Below are 20,386 nucleotides of genomic sequence, written 5' to 3' on the forward strand. Positions count from 1 at the left end.
TGGGATGTCTGATCACTATCATGTGGAGACGAAGGTGAAGATTTGTAGAGGTTTTCAAAAAAAGAGAATGTCGGGGAGAAGAGAGGGATGAGAGTATGTGAGCTTGGAAAGGAGACTTGTGTGAGGAAGTACCAGCTGAGATCGAGTGTAGAATGGCAAAAGGTGGGAGCAAATGACGTTAGGTGAGTGGATGAGGAATGGGATTTATTTTGGGAAGCATTGATGGCATGTGCAAAAGATGCATGTGGCATGAGAAAGGTGGGAGGCGGGCAGATTAGAAAGGGTAGTGAGTGGTGGCATGAAGAAGTAAAGTTGTTAGTGAAAGAGAAAAGAGAGATGTTTGGATGATTCTTACAAGGAAGAAGTGCAAATGATAGAGATGTATAAGAGAAAGTGGCAGTAGGTCAAGAGGAAGGTGGAAGGCTAGAAAAAGGGGCAAATGAGAGTTGGGGAAAGAATCATTAAACTTTAGGGAGAATATAAAGATGTTTTGGAAGGGGGTGAATAACAAGCATAAGACAAAAGAAGAAATGGGAACATTGGTGAGGGGGGCAAGTGATTACAGGTAGTTATGAAATGAGTATTTTGAAAGTATGTTGAATGTATTTGATGATAGAGTGGCAAATATAGGGTGCTTTGGTCGGGGTGGTGTGCAAAGTGAGAGGGTCAGGGAGAAAGGTTTGGTTAAGAGAGAATAGATGGTGAAAGCCTTGTGTAAGATGAAATCTGGCAAGGAGGCGGGTTAGGATGGTATTGCAGTTGAATTTTTTTTTAAAAAAGGAGTGACTGTGTTGTTGATTGGTCGGTAAGGGTATTCACTGTATGTATGGATCATAGTGAAGTGCCTGAGGATTGGCGAAATGCATGTGTTGAGCCATTATACTAAGGCTAAGGGATAAAGTTGAGTGTTCAAACTACAGAGGAATAAAATTGTTGAGTATTCCTGGAAAATTGTATGGAGGGTATTGATTGAGAGGGTGAAGGTATGTACAGAGCACCAGATTGGGGAGAAGCCTAAGTTATTCGAGGTGTTTTGGGTAGTTGTACTACTGTGTCTGTATGTTTCACATCTAAGCGACTTAAGGAATGTAAACATCTGTTTTCTTCACTTAAAACTGACATTTTGTGATTGTTTCTAGTCGTCATCGACCTTGAATGAATATTGGCGGTAAGTGCAAAGGAACGATATGTATTTTGTTGATATATGAACAAAAAGATAACAAGAGGTCTAGGGATAAGGGTGAGTTCGGTGGGCGGACGTGGTACATTTTTATTCTGTATATGTGGATTTATTCCTTTTATAAAAGAGTTTATGATTAAGTTTGTTGGGATGAGTGTGAGTGTGGTGTTGGCATATGTTAGTTTCAGTTAATCTTTCATAACTAGGCTAAAGGGCTAAGATTAAGTTAAATTTTTTTGTTTGGGCTGGCAAGGTTAGGTAAGATTGTAGAGCTGGTAATGGGGCCAGACCGTGGGAGGAACTGGTCGTCACGTTACCCATAGCAAACATGATCACTTTTTTAGTTTTCAAGCCACGTACATGTGTAATCGATTATCCTTTGGGAACCGGCAAGACTTGAGATAAGATCAGGTCAAAAGAAAAAAAAAATTATGTATCACGTAAATTACATTTTATTTCACAGTCCATTACATTCAACAATAGCATACAAAACAGCTACGTTCTTAGTATTTCTACAAATTCTCCGAGCGGTATGTTGTCCTGCAAATGCATTTCTACACGTCGCTATAGCATCAACAGTACAATCAAAAGTACATGGAACTATAGTGAAAAAATGTGACCCCTACTCATATTCTAAACGTTTATATACAGTAATGAAATATTAAGTACAAGTACGGGAGTATACACGGCTACCTAGTACACCGGGACGACAGTACACTATCCTCCTACCAAATATATTTTACCCAAGTGCCCACCTTAAGGTTACCTATGTACAGTAGCCGCCTTGGCGACCTTTGTGCAGGCAGCTGGTGTGCATTATGCTGCACCAGATACCGGTCAGCAGGTGGTCGGTCGGTCGTCGCTGGCACCTGCCCTTTTCTGTTCGTATTGTACCTCAACATCTGTTAATGTACCACTCCAGTTGGTCTTGTGCCACTGTAGTTGATAATGCACCACAACAGATGATTTTGTACCATAGCAGCTGTTACTGTACCACTGCAGCTTGCAGTTTACCACTACCGTTCATGCTGTACCACTAACAGCTGCTGCTGTGCCAGTACACACGTACACAAAATAGGCATATTCAAAGCACCTTTACATTACGGATGTCACCACATCTACTATTCTACTATGTAGTACAGAATTTTACAAATCTTAGATATATCTTTTATATACCAGAACACTAGATCATATATGTATATATATATATAATTTTTTTAAGTACATTGCATCAACTACCAACGGGATATACTCTCAAAACGGCAATAAGAAGCAACGGCGACAGTTGGCTGTGCATGAGTGAAATGAGGTCAGTCATTTGGATTGGTCACTGACATTAATTCACACAACAATAGGAGGTCGGATAATGGCCGTAAACTGGAACCGGCTCTAGTTCAGATTTATACCTGTCAGACGAACCCCTAGAAAAGAAACTTTGACTAAGACACACTTAGTACTGGATTCATCGAGCCTGGTACCCGGGAATGCCACCAACAATTTATATTGTCTTTATCAAACATGTAACGTACAATCAACTAATAGTATTTTTGATACATAACAAATTATAGTTAATTCTAACAGCTGTTACAGGAACAATGGTTATTACACCTCATAACAACACTCAAACCTCACGAAGTAATAACATTACCTCTACGGTCAAAGAAGAGGGGCGTAGACTTCTTTATGGTGACTAATGACTAATAGTGTTACAGTCCTAAGTGACTAAAGTCTGTCTATTGAAACAGTGTCATAACTCCTGCGTGGGACTGTTTCCCGAAAACAGTGTAATTAAAGTTTTGTTCCTTTGGTGCCTGGTGACGAGAGGTCTTTCCACCGTGTCTGTGCTCGACATTTGTGAATGAGTGAGAAGCGTTGTGTTCCATTCACAAATACTAAGCATAGCCTTTGGCCACCTTGGGAAACACGTCTCTCCACACCATTGGAAGGCTACGAAGTCTTAAAATATAATAAACTTTCACATATATATATATGTATAAAAACTACGTGATTCCCAGCTACGCTGAAAGTAAATTCATATTCATAAGTCTTTTGATATTGGTATTCCTGAAAAGAATAAACTATGAAATTTTCATGAAAAGTTTGTGTACAACAATTTTTCCAACATGTCATCGTACAAAAATAATGGCCTTGAGGCTAGTAGAACGTTGTGTGCAAACAAGACAGCCTCGCCAAGGAACCAGCTGGACTGAGGCACCTTGTTACGGCTGTCCAGCCACAACCTACAGGCTCACCCCTGCTAACAAGGTATTCACACAGCAATAGTGATTAAGTGTTTGCTTAAAAAAGTCCTGCAGTACACCACCATTCTGGTGAATTGAGATTTTCGAATTATGGCACGACACACTTCAGTAACGGATTATGTGTTTACCAACTCTTGTTGATATAATGTGATATTGATTATACAGGCCAACAGACTCAAACTTTATGCATATAGAGAAGGAAAAGTATATATCAGAACACTGAGGACAGGATAGTTGACGTTACTGTGTTGATGAAACACCAACAATCAATCGGCTCATAATGACTAGGCTTACAATTTAGTTAAATCACTAAACCAATTTGTTAAACTACGATATACGAGAACTGTACATTTATGATTAACTTTTAAAAAGTGATATCTTTCATACATCAACCTTGTAATATCCTGCTGTTTAGTATTTTTATTTTCAGACGATTCATTAATTAAATAGATGAAAAGTAAAACTGAAAATTTTGATATTGTTATCTGGAAGGCATATGTGTACGAGTACAACAGATTAGATGAAATTATGAGGGGTTCAGAGCAGTTGCCAAAAGCTGTCTGGGATCATGATGGTAATGTTACTTTTCAGTTGTCTTATGTGTACTGTGGTTCATTTTGGTTTCCCGGGTTATTCTTAGAAGAGATATTTACTGTTTTATGCATACATCAATATATTTGCAGATTTATTTTTTTTTTTTGAATTGGGGATTGAGAAACAATCATAGAAATTAATAGTGAAGAGAATAAAGCCATAAGGTTATCATCCAGAACTCTTTAAGTTTACGTTCTTTAATATGTATATTACTTCATTTGAAACCCGGAAAGTGATTCGGAGAAACCGAGACAAGAAAGCGATCATAAAGTTATCAAGTTATTATAAAGAAGGCAAGGGGATAAATGACAAAATGTAGATCTTTCGTTGTATCCTAATTAAGATCTTGTATTCAAAAGTTACAGAGACAGAGCTCAGATCAGTTAAAAGATTTCAGTTTACATCTGTATTAAAGTAATTAGATATTATCAGTGAACCTGACTGGAACTCGAAACTTGAAGTGGTCAAACAGGGTTAGACAAGGACGAGCTCAGCGTGTAGTTAAACATGGAAACGAGGTGCTGGATCGATAACTTTAATATCGAATTAATTATCATTATTTTTCTTCCAAGATATTAAAAGTGCGTGAAGTGTATTCGCGCGGCTGTTATGGTTTCAAATTGGATTAGGTTACGTTTGACCGAAGCACTCTTACAGTGACAACTTTTCAAGTTTTTATTGAAGTTTTATTAAAGGTCCACAAGTGACAGTCCACTGTAAAAGACGATCTTTTGAAATTTCTCATAGAGAATGTGACGAAATTGTCACATAATCGTGTCCAGCATCTGTTAATGTAATGCTTTCGTAACATATACTTTTCATTCCCTATCGTTTTCATGTTTTCTATAGGTCATATATATGCTTTTATTTGCGATGATCACCGTGTAAATCTGATTGAGTATTAGTTCAAAAGCTGCTTTATTTTGGGGAGGGACTGAGGGAAGACGAACTGGAAAAACGAGGCATGTATCGTATATTTCGCTTTATTTCTTCTTTTTTTTTTATCTGAAATGTTCTCTGGTGAGCTGAAAGATTTGAGCTAGTAGCCGTGTACTGCCTCTTGAGTACTGAATGAGTTACTGCTATTACTGAAGCGACTTGAGTGGGATATAACAAGGCTAGGATACGTTCTTACTAGGACAAAGTCTCCATCAAGAAAAATACAACCAGGACAGACCTCAGCAAGACAAAACCTCTCAAGGATAAATCCTGTTATAAGAAAAACTGCTAAGACAAACTTCAATATGAAATATTCATTCAGGATACCGTGATCTAAGACAAAATCCTTCAAGATAGATCCAGCCTATACTCACGCCCGGGCCCGCCGGGGTTCGAATCATGGGAAAGGCGGTCAGTTCCAGCCAACCCAGCTAGCTATTCATGTTATTTCAGGATGGGTCGACAAATGGGTTCCTGGATTAGGCTTTATATATATATATATATATATATATATATATATATATATATATATATATATATATATATATATATGATAAGCTACCATAAAACTAAGAATGATTCCTACCAGGACAAACCACAGCAAGGGTTTGGTAATATGGTATATTGCCTGTGGGGCTTCATCCAAATGAGGTTTGTCTTCTGAGGTCTGTGCTGTATGTCTTCGAGAGGTTTATCTGCTGGCAAAAGCAGCCAGTGATATGTTTTCAAGGGTGGATGAAGAAGGCGTGGGGAACGGAGCAAAACGTGTGTATAATGTGAAGGATCAGTTTTTACAGTATAAGACAAGTGACTGAAAATGTCAAGTGTATTCAAATGCAAGCACAAAATATATCAGTCACCTGATGATTTTTCAGTTAAGAATTATTTCGAATTCATTATATATAGCATGTCATAGACATCCTCCCACCTACAATAAATGAAAAAAGGAAATGGGGTTTTATATGAATTAGGTCACTCTGAAGAACATCTAATTTTGTCGAATTTTTGGGTATCCTTGTCAGCGGCCCCCCCCTCCCCCAAAAAACATTTTAGTAATATGACTGTATGTGTACATTTTTTGTGAAATGTAAAGGGGGGTAAATGTCCCCGAACGCCCATGCCTAATGGATTCTTTTTTTGGTGGGATTAATTTTGATGGGTTAGTCTTGTTGGCTTTCGTCATCACGGAGGGGGTTTTCCCTGGTAAAGGTTTGTGCTACTAATTGTTTGTTCGTTTTTCCCCTATGGGTAAGCCAGGGTGGGGTTTGCCTTGTGTGGTTAATCCTGGTGAGGTTTGGCCTTGCTGGGCTTTTTCGTTGAGGTGTTAGTACCACAGAAGCACTTTTGACAAGGTGCACCACAGAACATGATTAAATTGTTCTCACGTATTACTAGGCTAAAGTATTCCTAAACACTAGATTCGCTATGGTTAGATTTAACATTAAGCTTTGTGTGATCCATGGTATCAGCGAGGTGTATGTCATATCATCAGAGACTCAAGGATAGTTGGAGAGACACTGTAGAACCATGAGAAATGGATAAAGGGGAAACATCTGCTGATGGGTGTGGTCTACGGTACAAGACGCTGAGCGGTAACTCTCGCAGCGCGCTTTCCGACGCACACCCACCTGTTGGTCTCAGTCGGGCTTTCCACCCTGTAATCGGTTCATATAGGGTAATCCACTCCTTCAGTTATTCAAATCGGGAAGCCATCATCTCATTGGTTTGGATACAGCATCCGACCTCTCATTCCTCTAAATGGAGTAGCCACCTTCTTGCTGAACTTGTGATGTGATTAGAGAAACTCGCCGTTCATTGCTTCGATTCGGACACCGTTTAACTGTTGGTCCAAATGGTTGCTCGACAACCGTAATGTCTCTCATCACTATAGGTGATGTTGGCTGGTGTTCACAGTATGATGGAAGGAAGGGTTGCTAACCCAAGATTGTATTTTCAGACTTCAGAAAAGTACATTTTGTAAGTCGGACGGAGCCGGATTATGTCCTAAATCTGGAAGGAAAACATGAAAAAAAAGGAAAAGTTTTTAAAATATTTTAAGATATCAAGCCTTAATTATGGAACATAGACATTTTCAACGTCCACCCGTTTGTTAAACGTTCGTTTAGTGTTAGGACTGTGCTAATTCTAATTTGTGTTTCAGAAGATTAATGTGTGAAACCTTCCGTCTCTGACAGTCCTGTTTCCACCGTAAACACACAAACACACTCGTCCTGAGGTATACAGTACCGCAGAACTTATTTTAGACATTTGCTAGTCCTTGTTACAGTGGAATTTGTCTGTCGTATATAATAAGAGGTAGTCACTGCCTTAATGCGGGAGCGCATGGTAAGGGGCGCTATGGGAGGGAAGAGGGTGCTGTGGGAGGGTAAGGAGGTGTCGGAAGGTAAGGGGTATTGTAGGAGGGTGAAGGGGTGCTGTGGGAGGGTAGGGGATGTTATGGGGAGGTAAGGAGGTATTGTGGATGGGCAGGGGGTGCTGTGGGAGGGTAAGGGGGTACTGTGTGAGAGTGGAGGTGGTGTTGGAGGGTAAGGGGAGTAGAGAATGCTGTGAGAGAGTAACAAGGTGATGTGGGAGGATAAGGGGGCGCTGTGGGAAGGTAGAGCGTAGTACTGTGGGAGGGTGAAGGGGTGGTGTGGGAGAGTATGGGGCTCTCTGGGAGAGTATTGGGTGGTTCAGGAGGGTCTGTAGGTGGTTGGGAGAGATGGGTGGGCGCACATCACAGGTGGAACCAGTGAGCCCACTCGAGCCGCGGGGCGTCTCCGGTCTGGAGTACCTTGTGGTGCTCCCCTTCCGGCGTGATGCTCAGCAGGAACTTCTGAAATGCAAAGGGACTTCGTCAGCTGTAGTTCGTTGGCTGGTTTCCGGAGCCCTTGAGCTCGACGGCATGCTACCCTTGAGCACGGCAGTGAGCGCGATGGTAAGCAACTCGTGGGTGTGAAGTCCTGGACTATGTCATAGCAGAAGCTTACAAGCTCAGGTTCACGGGCCAGGCCATCATGCCCATGGGTCGTGTACCGTCCAGGTCAAGGGTCGTATACCGTCGTGCCCAAAGGACCGAGAAAGCAATCGTCATATTTTGTATGACTTAAGGTGTTAGAAGTTGGTGTTTGGAGGAACGTTCTGCCGTTGATAGATACAATCTAAATGTGTTTCTTTGTGGAAGTTGTTCCCTGCGTATTTCAGGGGCCCCAGTCGGTGAAAGGAACTAATTTAGTTAATCAAACAAAACTTAAACTGACCGCTATCTTAACCTGGCCGACACTAACGTAATATTCCCTAGAGAAATTCAAGCTTACCTTACCTAGCGTGGCCTACCCGAGACTAGACTTACTAGGGCTAGGCTGCCCTTACTCAAACTTAATGAAGAAAGTCCCGTTCGCTCTTTACACAACAATGATCAATTTGTTTATCTTTTACCGTCAAATATATTTTAGTGCAACTGTATTCAGAGAGAGAGAGAGAGAGAGAGAGAGAGAGAGAGAGAGAGAGAGAGAGAGAGAGAGAGAGAGAGAGGAATGAAAAAAGACCAAAAGCACAAGAGAGAAAGATGAGGCGAAGAAAAAAGTGCAATAAAGAAGGTGAAGAGAGCTTCCTGAGGTGTGGCTTCCACCTGTCAGCTTGCCCGTCTTTCAGAAGGGCAACCCTATCCATAAAAGGGGTCCCTCGCCTGTCACTGTGGCCCCCTCCTCAACTGTCGAAGTTGTCCCTCCCACTGGTCGGAGTGGTCCCTCCCCCACCTGTTGCATGTTGGAGTGGTCCCCTACCATGTTGGAGTGGTCCCCTACCATGTTGGAGTGGTCCCCTACCTATCAGAATGACCCTTTCCCACCTGTAGGAGTGGCCCCTCTCGGCTGCCGGAGTAGACCCCACCCCACACCCCCACCCGTGGCAGCGTCACCCACCTGCCGGAGAGAGCCCGGCTGGCGGCAGACGGTGATGATCATCCAGAGGGGTATCATCAACATGGAAGAGGCGGTGATGAGCCAGCCCACAGCCTCGGCCCAGCGCGGGTACAGGTAGTGCGTCGGCCCGTGGTAGGCCAGCTGGCCCGACACCTGGATCTGTAGCCCAATCAGGATCTGCCGTACACGGGGAGGAACAGTGGTTAGTCCAAAGAAAAGAGGGACAAGCGTGGAGGAAAGATTGTGTTTAAGGTGAAGTGAAATAGGGATTACTGCAAATTCCTTGATTATAAAAGACTGAACAAGTGTTAATCGTAAGTAGGCTCATTACATATAAGGGATGTTACATGTGGGTAAACATTGACACAAAGTTGGGACAAATAGGGAAAAGCAAATTTAAATTGGATGGTTACATTTAGGTAACAAAGATGCTTTTGTAAGTAATGTTATTTACTGGTTGGAAAAGGAAATAAGGTTTAAGTAGAGTAATTATGCTGGAAGGGCGAGAGGGTAGCGACAAGAGCGGTAAACCATACAGTAGCCTATTTACAATTGGCTAAAACATCGTTGGTGCTGCTGAGGATGAAGTACTCAAGGTTCGGCTAAAAAAGAAGGGATATTTGTTAATCTCCTTGTAGCTGGGGTTATGCTAAAGTCCTGAGAGAAATACGTGTTTAGGTTTGAGATAATCTAGGAAAAAAATATTATCGTCAAGAAATGTCAGTAGAGATTATATTGTAAGTAGTTAACGTATCGCGTGGAATAGATGGTGGTGATATCTTAAGTAACGTTCTTGTGTCAAAACAGATCCTAGTTTCATCCTTGGTGTAATGCTTCCTCTCGTCCTTTAACCTTTGACTGATCCACAAGGGAACATGCCTTTATCATTTGGCTGAGTTTGAAAATTGTAGACAGAGAACTAATAAAAGTGAACAGTTACTAAGTACCAAGGCATTTCATGTCGTAACTGATGCAAGGTGTTCGTAAATAAAGATTGATGTTACTGGATAAAAGTGCAGAAATGGACGATAAGAAAAAATGTATGAAAGCAACTGAAGTACGATTATTCTTACCGTAATGAGGATGAAGAGAGGTGCCACAAACTTCCAGCACACCCGCCAGTACAGCCTGGGTCTGAAGCCTAGCATATGCTGAATATCAGCGCTGAAGCGCCGCAGACCTGCCATAAAAATGATAACATGGAAATACTAATTCTTAGAAGTTCACATCCAAAATCTAGACCTAGATCCTGACTCTGGGTGTTATCAAAGCTCTACAAAGCCCTCGGCGACCCGAAATCTGACTTAGGATACGTTTATGTCAAAAGGCAGCTTTCGTCTGAATGGTGCTTATCATTTGTAGTTCTACAGTGATGTATCTACGACCAGTGTGAATTCTCTCACACGACCTATTTTTATTTAAAAATTGTTTAGTCAAATAATTTTCTCCAAATGCCGACGCTTTCCCAAGCTGAAGCACTTGAATTAATGATCACGACCCAGCAGAGATGCATCACCTCACTCATCTAAACCTCTCATTATTATATTACTGTTAATTATACACAGTTTCATATTCACAATTCATATAACTTTCTTAACAACCACGTAAATGTGTAGCGTGCATATTTCTTGATCTTTATGTTTTCATAGAATATGAAACCCATTCAAAGCAGCCTTACAAGGGATCGCGTCACTGAAACGCCACAATCACTTGACCTAGATAAGCACTTTTGTCTGTAACTCAAGCCTTCGGAAAGATAAAGAGGCAACACACGGCGTCACTATCTACCGTCATCCGAGTATTCCTTCTTGATTTTAAGTACTTATAAGAAATTGACTGGCAGGGCAAAAACACATTCCCCTTCCCTTACGGAAGCCATACTTTCAAGAGTTACTACTTTAATAACAGGTTCGGGCGAATTTAAGCAAGCTGGAGACGATCGCGTCTTACTAAAGAGACTTGGTGAACAGTGATGAATATAAAAGCGAAGGTGCGTTGGCCACTGGTGACCGGGGAACACTGGGACTGACACTTTTTGCTGGATTGGGAAGTCTCTCGTTAGTGGGGCCAGGGAACACTACACGATACGGAAGCTGGAGTACTACCACTCGATGCACATCACGTCAGGTTTCTCATGATCCTATTCTCATGGTGTTGGTTATCTATTCATTGCTAGGAACAAACAAGAAAGAAGCGTATACAGTATGGTTAAAGTAACAAATGATTTACGACAAAACTTCAATATATTCTTTTGCTTTTCCGTGGTCTGATTAATTTAATTGTTACAATTAGAATTATATAAATCAGTGATTTATGGCAACTTTGTTGTTTCTTACTGCCGCGCTTAGGACAGTCTGACTTAACATGGATCAAAGGCAAGACAGATACTCTAACCTCATTGTGTTTTGAGTGTAAATACTGACCAGACGCAGAGGCTTTGCTAGGGTAGGCTCTTGAGAAAACAGTAATGGTTATTCGGATTCAGTAGCTAATGTTAATCTAGTACTGTTATAAACTAGAATGGCAGAATACATCATTGAAGTTTTACTAGATATTGTTGCATGCTTCACTGCACAGTGGCAACGTGAAGTTTATACAGCCTCCCATGTTCCAACGTCCCTCCTTTGGATGTGTTTGATAGGGCAGCCTATATATACATATATATAGTCTCTATCATTAACCTGTAAATTGTAGGTAGTTGTCGTCCTTCCTTTACGCGAGAACTTAACCTAGTTGCAGTTTTCTGTGCAGCAAATTTTTAAATTGTCTGTACTTGTTGTTTGAACGGTTAAGGTGAGGGAGGCGGTCAACGTTCAAAATATTTATTTTGCTTGAGGAGTGTATTGCTTGTCTCCCCTCCGTGAATGCTGAAAACCGTGCTCATATAACGAAATTATATTTGTAGATGAAATTGGAATTTTAAATTATATTAGAATATCAAAGGAATCTAATAGAATATATAAAGGATACACTAACTCAGTTTGAAGATTTACCATTATGAGAACATTAATCAGTCACATTTGATAAAAACTGTAACACTAACAATTTTCTCATGAGAACAGTAATCATTTGTTTAAAGAGAACTTTGATACTAATTGTAATACTTCAATAGTTTCCATTGCTTTGAAATATACATAGAAAATGAGAGAACCAGTCATCTTACCGTAGAACCAGGAGACTGCGATGGCTTCGAACAAGGCGGAGCAGAGGAGGGAGATGCCGGCAGCGTAGTTATCCAGCCAGTGGAACACGTACATCCCGCCCTGCCACAGTCTCAGGTTACATGTCATGCTACAAACTGTACCCCACCCACTTGAACATGTCCCCCCGTTTGATTACTGAGCACGATTTCTTTTTTTTTTAAGAACGGCGGCACGACTTTGGGATATGATGGGCCTGGCCCTTGACTTAACCCTTTCAGATCAGGTTACAGACTCGGCCATCATACCCCCACAGGTCCTGCCGTCCGTCATGCAAGACCTTTTGTGACTCCTGTAATCTCTTTTGCGCTACCGTTCACAGGATGGGCGTGGGGTGAACAATAGATTTGTCTGGGATACTGGTACAAAATCAAATCAAATCATGCTCAAGGGTTGCGCTCAAAGATCGTACTTTAGTGCTCAAGGGATTAATTAAGTAGATCAATATTTGGATTCGAAGAACTCATGCCGATCCTAACATTGAGGACATGCAGGCATTACATTAAAGTGTCACACTTTCCACGCACATTATACTTATAACTGCCCTATATCAGGTTCAGGTACTATATCAAGACAACAAGTAACACGTTCCTTACAGCTCAACAGACGCGTGCCAGCTGCCTTTGTGTTAAGATGATTATGTGCAGCATTTGATTGCCAATGGAGAAATTCATTTAGGAAACAATACTGATGAAGTGATGGTTAAAGAGCAGTAAATTGCGTCGCTGGTCATGATTTACACACAAGTTCGCTCAGGTTCGAATCCTGGGCGCGGGAGTCGGCCCGCAGTCACTCCAGGTTTTCATCCTTCCTTTTGGGGGCTGGTCGTTATATGGGCACTTGGTTTAGGCTGGACTATGTGTGTGTGTGTGTGTGTGTGTGTGTGTGTGTGTGTGTGTGTGTGTGTGTGTGTGTGTGTTTAAACCTTTGGTGGCAGACGTTATGGCAGGGTTGATGTGAGAGTATCTGTGAGGGCAGGCGGGCGGGCGACTCACATACGTACCTGGCAGAAGTTGGTGATGGAGACAAGGAAGGACGAGGCCACCACGAAAGCAGTGAACACCTCTCTCCTAATGGTCTTCCTGCCGAAGGTCTGTCGCAGCTCGTCCAGCATCCCCGTGATGACGCACTCCAGCCCACCCATCTGCCGGGAGGATACAGCCGTCATGTGGGTGTGTTGTGGTCAAGTGGGTTGGAGTGGGAGGCTGGCTGACGGATGGGTGGTCTGTGAGGGCGGAGGGTGGTCAGGTGGGTTGGGGTGGATCGAGGGTGATCACGTGGGTGGGGGTGGGTGGAGGGTCGTCAGATGGGGGAGTGGGGAGGGGGCTGGCCGTCAAGCGGGTGGGGGTGGGTGGAGGTGTGTGGGAGTATCAGTTGCAGGAGCGGGGAATCACCAGTGTGTAGGTTGCAACCACTGTCATGAAATGATGGATACGTGTACTTACCAACGACAGGTCTTTATGTAGCAGTCACAAGGTTGGGCTAAGGATACAGGTATGGAGGAGCAGCAGATGTGTAGCGGGAGCAGAAGGGCATTGGGGTAGCAGGTGTAAAGCGTCAACGAGTGTGGGAGCAGGTCAGCAGGTCGGGAAGGAGGCAGAAGGCTCCAGTGGGTGGGTAAGGGTCCTTTACTCACCCCTGAGTCGAGACCGAGGGTGATGAGCATGAGGAAGAACAGGCAGGACCACACCTGAGGACCCGGTAACGTTGCCACCGCCTCGGGGTACACCTGGAACACCAGCCCGGGACCTGTGAACGCCAAGCGTTGTCACCAATGGTAAATACTACACTTGGCGTTTCCCCACGACACCAACAGGCATGTTGATCACGGGGGGGTTATATTTCTATCACTGTTATCATGACTAATATTATCATCAATTCTCATTATCACTGTTATCATGACTAATATTACCATCAATTCTCATTATCATCATCATCATCATTATCAAACTATGGGCCCTTCAGTAGAGTTCGGACGGCGAAGCCAGCCGGTAGAAGACAGTGGCTGGAGGGAAGATAATGGTGGTGAGCGTGGAGGTCGTACCATCTGTGGCGACGGTGCTGATAAGGGTCTTCTGTTTGTAGGCCATGTATCCCAGGTAGGTGAAGATGACGAGGCCCGAGTAGAAGCTGGTGAAGGCGTTGACCAGACTGGTGATGAGGCAGTCACGGTAGCAGTTGTTGTTGAAGTTGTTGTAAGATGCGTAGGAGAGGTGCACGCCGAAGCCGGCGCCCACTGAGAAGAACACCTGCACGGCAGCCTCGTACCACACCTGTGTGGGCAGGACACCTGTTGATGGCCAGTCGACCAGCCAGCACAGCTGGAGCTAATGGGAGGTGAGGGGTTCCACTATAGCTGGAGGTGTTGAGAGGGAGGGCTACTACTGCTGGAGGTGTTGGGAGAGGGCTGTCATTGCTGGAGCTACTGGGAGATGGCTACTATCGCCAGAGCTGTCGGCTAGGGCACTACTCCTCCTTGAGCTGTTAGGAGGGGGCTACACACACACACACACACACACACACACACACACACACACACACACACACACACACACACACACACACACACACCACTTTTCATGCACTAGTAAATGAAGTGCTTGGAAAAAAGATTGCTTGATGGTTGGCAAAGAGTGGATGTGAGATCGTGGTCGCCTGCAGGTAGGTTGTGGCTTGCGTGGCTCACCTTGGGTTTGGAGAGTGCGGAGATGGATGGCCGGATGTAGTAGAGGAGGCCATCAGCCGCCCCTGGGAGCATGGCTCCCCTGATGAGTAGGAGTGTCAGGATCACGTAGGGCATCGTCGCCGTCACCCACACCACCTTACCTGTGGGTAACATCGCTATAGTGCTGGTCTACACCCCTGCTTCCCTTCCTCTCCACCCCAACACCTGGTCTACGCCCCAGCTTCCCTTCCTCTCCTCCCCAGCACCTCGTCTACACCCCTCCTTCCCTTCCTCTCCACCCCAACACCTGGTCTACACCCCTGCTTCCCTTCCTCTCCACCCCAACACCTGGTCTACACCCATGCTTCCCTTCCTCTCCACCACAACACCTGGTCTAAACCCCTGCTTCCCTTCCTCTCCACCCCAACACCTGGTCTACACCCATGCTTCCCTTCCTCTCCACCCCAACACCTAGTCTAAACCCATGCTTCCCTTCCTCTCCACCCCAACACCTGGTCTACACCCATGCTTCCCTTCCTCTCCACCCCAACACCTGGTCTACACCCCTGCTTCCCTTCCTCTCCACCACAACACCTGGTCTAAACCCCTGCTTCCCTTCCTCTCCACCCCAACACCTGGTCTACACCCATGCTTCCCTTCCTCTCCACCCCAACACCTGGTCTACACCCCTGCTTCCCTTCCTCTCCACACCAACACCTGGTCTACACCCCTGCTTCCCTTCCTCTCCACCCCAACACCTGGTCTACACCCCAGCTCTCCTTCCTCTCCTCCCCAGCACTTGGTCTACACCCCTGCTTCCCTTCCTCTCCACCCCAACACCTGGTCTACACCCATGCTTCCCTTCCTCTCCACCCCAACACCTGGTCTACACCCCTGCTTCCCTTCCTCTCCACCCCAACACCTGGTCTACACCCCAGCTCTCCTTCCTCTCCTCCCCAGCACTTGGTCTACACCCCTGCTTCCCTTCCTCTCCACCCCAACACCTGGTCTACACCCATGCTTCCTTTCCTCTCCACCCCAACACCTGGTCTACACCCCTGCTTCCCTTCCTCTCCACCCCAACACCTGGTCTACACCCCAGCTCTCCTTCCTCTCCTCCCCAGCACTTGGTCTAGGGTGTGCCACTCACCGGAGGACTTGACGCCCTTGAAGAGCGAGAGGTAAAGTATGATGTAGGTGATGAGACCGCAGATGACCAGGCTTGGCTGTGGCGGACCCAGGTCGTCGAAGCCGCCGCTCTTGTCCATCTGCAGCACGACGTAACTGTAGGAGGGGGAGGCATGTACGCCGTGAGAACTGAGGGCTGGGTCGTGGCGGGGACATCATGTGATGGGGTGTTAGATGCGTGTGTGGTGGTGTTGGGGCATGATGTGTGTGTGGTGATGGGTATATTGAGATGTGGTGATGGGTATGTTGAGATGATGCCTGCGCGTAAGGATGTTTATGGTGATGGCATAACGTGTGTGGTGACGCTCGAAGTTGAGAAATGTAATCGTGATGTGTAGGGGGGATGTAGGGATCCAAGTGGGTGATGTTCAAATTAAGTGAGGATAAATGTGACATGTCTGTGACTTAAGCATGACACAATATACAAGTCATATATATATTAGATACATTAAGATATTAGGAAGAAATTCATTGCATTCTGTTCTCACGATGTAAGTTGTTGAGAAGGATCTGAGTCCTTCCTACACCATTGTCTTTCTCTCTCTTTCCACCTACTTGAAGTATTCCTCCGAGGGGGACATGAGTGTGGAGGAGTTGGGCCTGGGTTCCTCGGAGGTTAGGCCGTCCCAACAGTCGTCCGTGTTCCACGTGTGGTTGCAGGAGGTCCAGGGCAGCTCATAACTGAAGGAGGCGTACACGAAGTGGATGGACCAGGCGATAATGACATTGTAGTAGAAGCTGACGAAGTACGCCACCAGAACGGCGCAGTAACCTACCCCTGTGGGACGAACAAGCGAAGAGGAACCGAAGATAGTTAAGGTAATTAGTCGGTGTGTGTGTGTGTGTGTGTGTGTGTGTGTGTGTGTGTGTGTGTTTTGGGAGAGCTGCTCAGGGAAGGAGGAAGAGCTGAACACTACCCAATCAGTGTTGCTCGACCGCTGTAATCAGTCCATTTACTGTGTACATTGCTGAATATCTCATTCATTGATGCCTGAGCATTTCTCTCACTATATAACTTGTAACTCCATCAGTGAGGCCCAGTTTCAGACCAACCGTGGATATCTGGTGGTGCATGATTAATTCGCCGCTCTGACGGTAAAGATTTTCTTTTTTTTTTTTTTTTAAGAAAACAACCAGCGGGACGTACCTCTGAAGAAGGGACATATTTTCCAGACTGTGATGGGTCCCTGGCGGTTGTACTGGCCCAGCACCAGCTCCATGAAGAAGAGCGGCAGGGCCCCGAACACCGTGATCAGGAAGTAGGGAAGTAGAAAGGCACCTGCCGGAGACCCACATACTCACAGGTACTGATCACATAACACTTAAAGTAGTTAATCACATAGTTATCTGTCTGGCAGCCCTATACTTATAGGGTGTGCAGGCGGCCCATAAATGTATATCATGTGCAAATCTGTTGGTTATAATGGTCAACTGTTACTTGCATTTGATGGCGTGATCAAGGAGTTAAGGAGCGAAAAAGCATCGGGTGAGTGAGCTCTGAAGTGAGCTCTGGCGACCCCTTCTCCTGAAGGGGTCGCCAGAGCCCACGTCATCTCAGGATCACATCTTGTGACCTTGTTACAGCCTGATGACGGTTGTTATGGTTATAGAGTCGTTACCATTTATAAGTAGAGGGAGAGGAGGTGAGAGAGAGAGAGAGAGAGAGAGAGAGAGAGAGAGAGAGAGAGAGAGAGAGAGAGAGAGAGAGAGAGAGAGAGAGAGAGAGAGCTACTGACCTCCACCGTTGCGGTAACAGAGGAAGGGGAAACGCCACACGTTAGCCAGGTCCACAGCGAAGCCGATGATGGAGAGGAGGAAGTCCATGGACTTTCCCCAGGACTCTCTGCCGTCATCGGCCACAGCGGCGACGCCGCCTGGGGGTGCTGCTGCTGCTGGTGCTGGAGGCCCCGCGGCGGCAGCAGGGGCGGCCGTTGGGGTGCGGGGAGCCACCGCAGCAACAGGCACCCTCTCTCCTGCCACTGTGCCATCGGCGTCGGGAGAAGAAGACTTGACGAAGGGAGCAGCGTCGCCAGGCAGCGGGGCAGCGTCGGCAGTTGGCGCCCGGGGCAGGGGCAGGACCCCGGCCACCCGACGTTCACCTGCACCACACACACAGTGGAGGAAGATATCATGAGAAACACGAGCACGTACATGTGGCTACATATGTGAAACACACAGTGGAAGATATCATGAGAAACATGAGCACTTACATGTGGCTACATATGTGAAACACACTGTGGAAGATATCATGAGAAACATGAGCACGTACATGTGGCTACATATGTGAAACACACAGTGGAAGATATCATGAGAAACATGAGCACTTACATGTGGCTACATATGTGAAACACACTGTGGAAGATATCATGAGAAACATGAGCACGTACATGTGGCTACATATGTGAAACACACAGTGGAAGATATCATGAGAAACATGAGCACGTACATGTGGCTACATATGTGAAGCAAAGTTATGTATTTACGATACATTTTTCTAATTTAACCCGAGAAGGGTTATATATATATATCCATCCTGAGCCAGGTACCCATTTCCTATTTCATCGACCAATCCCTAGGGGTGAATGAACAGCTAGGTTAACTGGGACCGACTGCCGTAACCAGGATTCGAACCTATGTATACTTCCCGATGAAATATTCTGGTATATCAATTTCTCTCTTTACGTTGAAGGCTTCAAGCACGAGAGAATTATGAAAGGGAAATAGAAAAAAAACAAGGAAAGGTAATTACGAATTATCTTATCTCTTGTTTAAAAAGTTATATTCAAAACAGATCTATAATTCATTCCTATGAGATTTTTTTTTCATCTTATATATCATCTCGCAAAACCGTAATATTAAGCAAGGGAGATTAGTAAATAATCAAAGCTACTTGTGTATGATTATTATTCTGCTGATATGTAACAGAAAATAAAACATTAATAGGGATGGATCAAAACACGGCACTGGCTATCCTTGCATCTAATCATTTATTTAGTTAGAGCCAATAATACTGTTGTCTTGATAGTGTTATCATTTATCATCACTCTGGGGACCCCCTCAGTGGATACCTTACTTAAAAAAGGAGCGCCGTTGTGGGCGTCGGAAACGTGAGAGGCGTGTGTCAGGCGGGGAACAAAGAGAGACACAGCGCGGATCGCGATGAATGAGCGTGACTCACGCCTGTGTGGATGTTTGGCTGGCTGGCGATGGACGGACGGACCTTGATGAGTGAGATAGGCAAGACTCTCAGACACAGCGGAGGACGTCTTGAAGTGGTGTGTGTGTGTGTGTGTGTGTTGCCCAATTGAGAGAGAGAGAGAGAGAGAGAGAGAGAGCGTATAATCATGTGCGTGTGTTTAATGCGTGGGAAAGAAACGGGATACCTCACAGCTTGGTTTATATATATATATATATATATATATATATATATATATATATATATATATATATATATATATATATATATATATATATATATATATATATATATATATATATATATATATATATATATATATATATATATATTCCAAAGAGTCCACGGGGAAAATGAAACACGTTAAGTTCCCAAGTGCACTTTCGTGTAATAATCACATCACCAGGGGAGACGCCAATTTGGTAAACATGCGATTGTCCAAGACAGACAACGAGCGTATCACAAACTTATCATTTTACAAATTTTATCATCAATAAAGTTATCCAATTTGTATAGGCCATCACTAATATTAAGATTATGATTCTTTGTGTATTTCTTCTCTCTTGTGTCTCCCCTGATGATATGATTATTACACGAAAATGCACTTGGGAACTTATCGTGTTTCACTTTCCCCGTGGACTCTTAGGAATATACTTGATCACGCGCAAAGTTGTGATCCTTTCCAATATATCTGGTTGTAACCCTTGTAAGGAAGAGTGTTTAAGGAGGGTCAGGTAGCGGAGGTTGACCCGGGTAGCTGGGTGCGTCATGAACCAGGTCAACCCCCGCCACCTGACCCTCCTTAATCACTCTCCCTTAAATGGGTTACGACCTGACAGTAGACAGTGCTTGTCCCAGAAAGCCTGGTGTTGGACGGCGGGAACCAAGTGTGATGTTGGGAGTTGAATAACTTTGTTACGTTCTGGCACCTGATGAGGTGGATTGTCTCCACGAAGCATGTCGTGCCACACACACACTCACACACACTCTCTCTCTCTCTCTCTCTCTCTCTCTCTCTCTCTCTCTCTCTCTCTCTCTCTCTCTCTCTCTCTCTCTCTCTACCGTGGCTTGGTAGGCCAAGGGGTCCGCTTGGACTCATTGAAGATGGATAGTCATTACATCTGTTTCATTTAGGACAGATGTAGTATGTGGCTCACTACGTACTTAAGATAGGTTAGGTTAGGTGTGAGCTGTGGAGGCCCCGAGGGGTCCGCGTGACGGACACTGGGCCTCCCCGCCC

At 44.7% G+C, this 20,386-nt stretch overlaps 1 protein-coding gene across 1 annotated transcript in view; it reads right to left on the reverse strand.

Moving 5' to 3' along the window:
• Positions 1-6,106: 6,106 nt before the first annotated feature.
• LOC139752103 (sodium-dependent dopamine transporter-like) overlaps positions 6,107-20,386 on the reverse strand; it is an 86,839-nt gene continuing 72,559 nt past the window's right edge. Inside the window, exons 2-13 of the mRNA XM_071667993.1 lie at positions 17,687-18,049; positions 17,098-17,229; positions 16,506-16,728; positions 15,913-16,046; positions 14,784-14,923; positions 14,142-14,370; positions 13,734-13,846; positions 13,101-13,241; positions 12,061-12,160; positions 9,971-10,077; positions 8,898-9,074; positions 6,107-7,810 (exon numbers count right to left, since the gene is read on the reverse strand). Coding sequence (XP_071524094.1) covers positions 7,712-7,810; positions 8,898-9,074; positions 9,971-10,077; positions 12,061-12,160; positions 13,101-13,241; positions 13,734-13,846; positions 14,142-14,370; positions 14,784-14,923; positions 15,913-16,046; positions 16,506-16,728; positions 17,098-17,229; positions 17,687-18,049 — 1,958 coding nt within the window. The 3' untranslated portion in view covers positions 6,107-7,711. The remainder of the gene's footprint in view (positions 7,811-8,897; positions 9,075-9,970; positions 10,078-12,060; positions 12,161-13,100; positions 13,242-13,733; positions 13,847-14,141; positions 14,371-14,783; positions 14,924-15,912; positions 16,047-16,505; positions 16,729-17,097; positions 17,230-17,686; positions 18,050-20,386) is intronic.

The sequence above is a fragment of the Panulirus ornatus genome, chromosome 12 (genome assembly GCF_036320965.1).
Source record: "Panulirus ornatus isolate Po-2019 chromosome 12, ASM3632096v1, whole genome shotgun sequence".
Classification (NCBI taxonomy): Eukaryota; Metazoa; Arthropoda; class Malacostraca; order Decapoda; family Palinuridae; genus Panulirus; species Panulirus ornatus.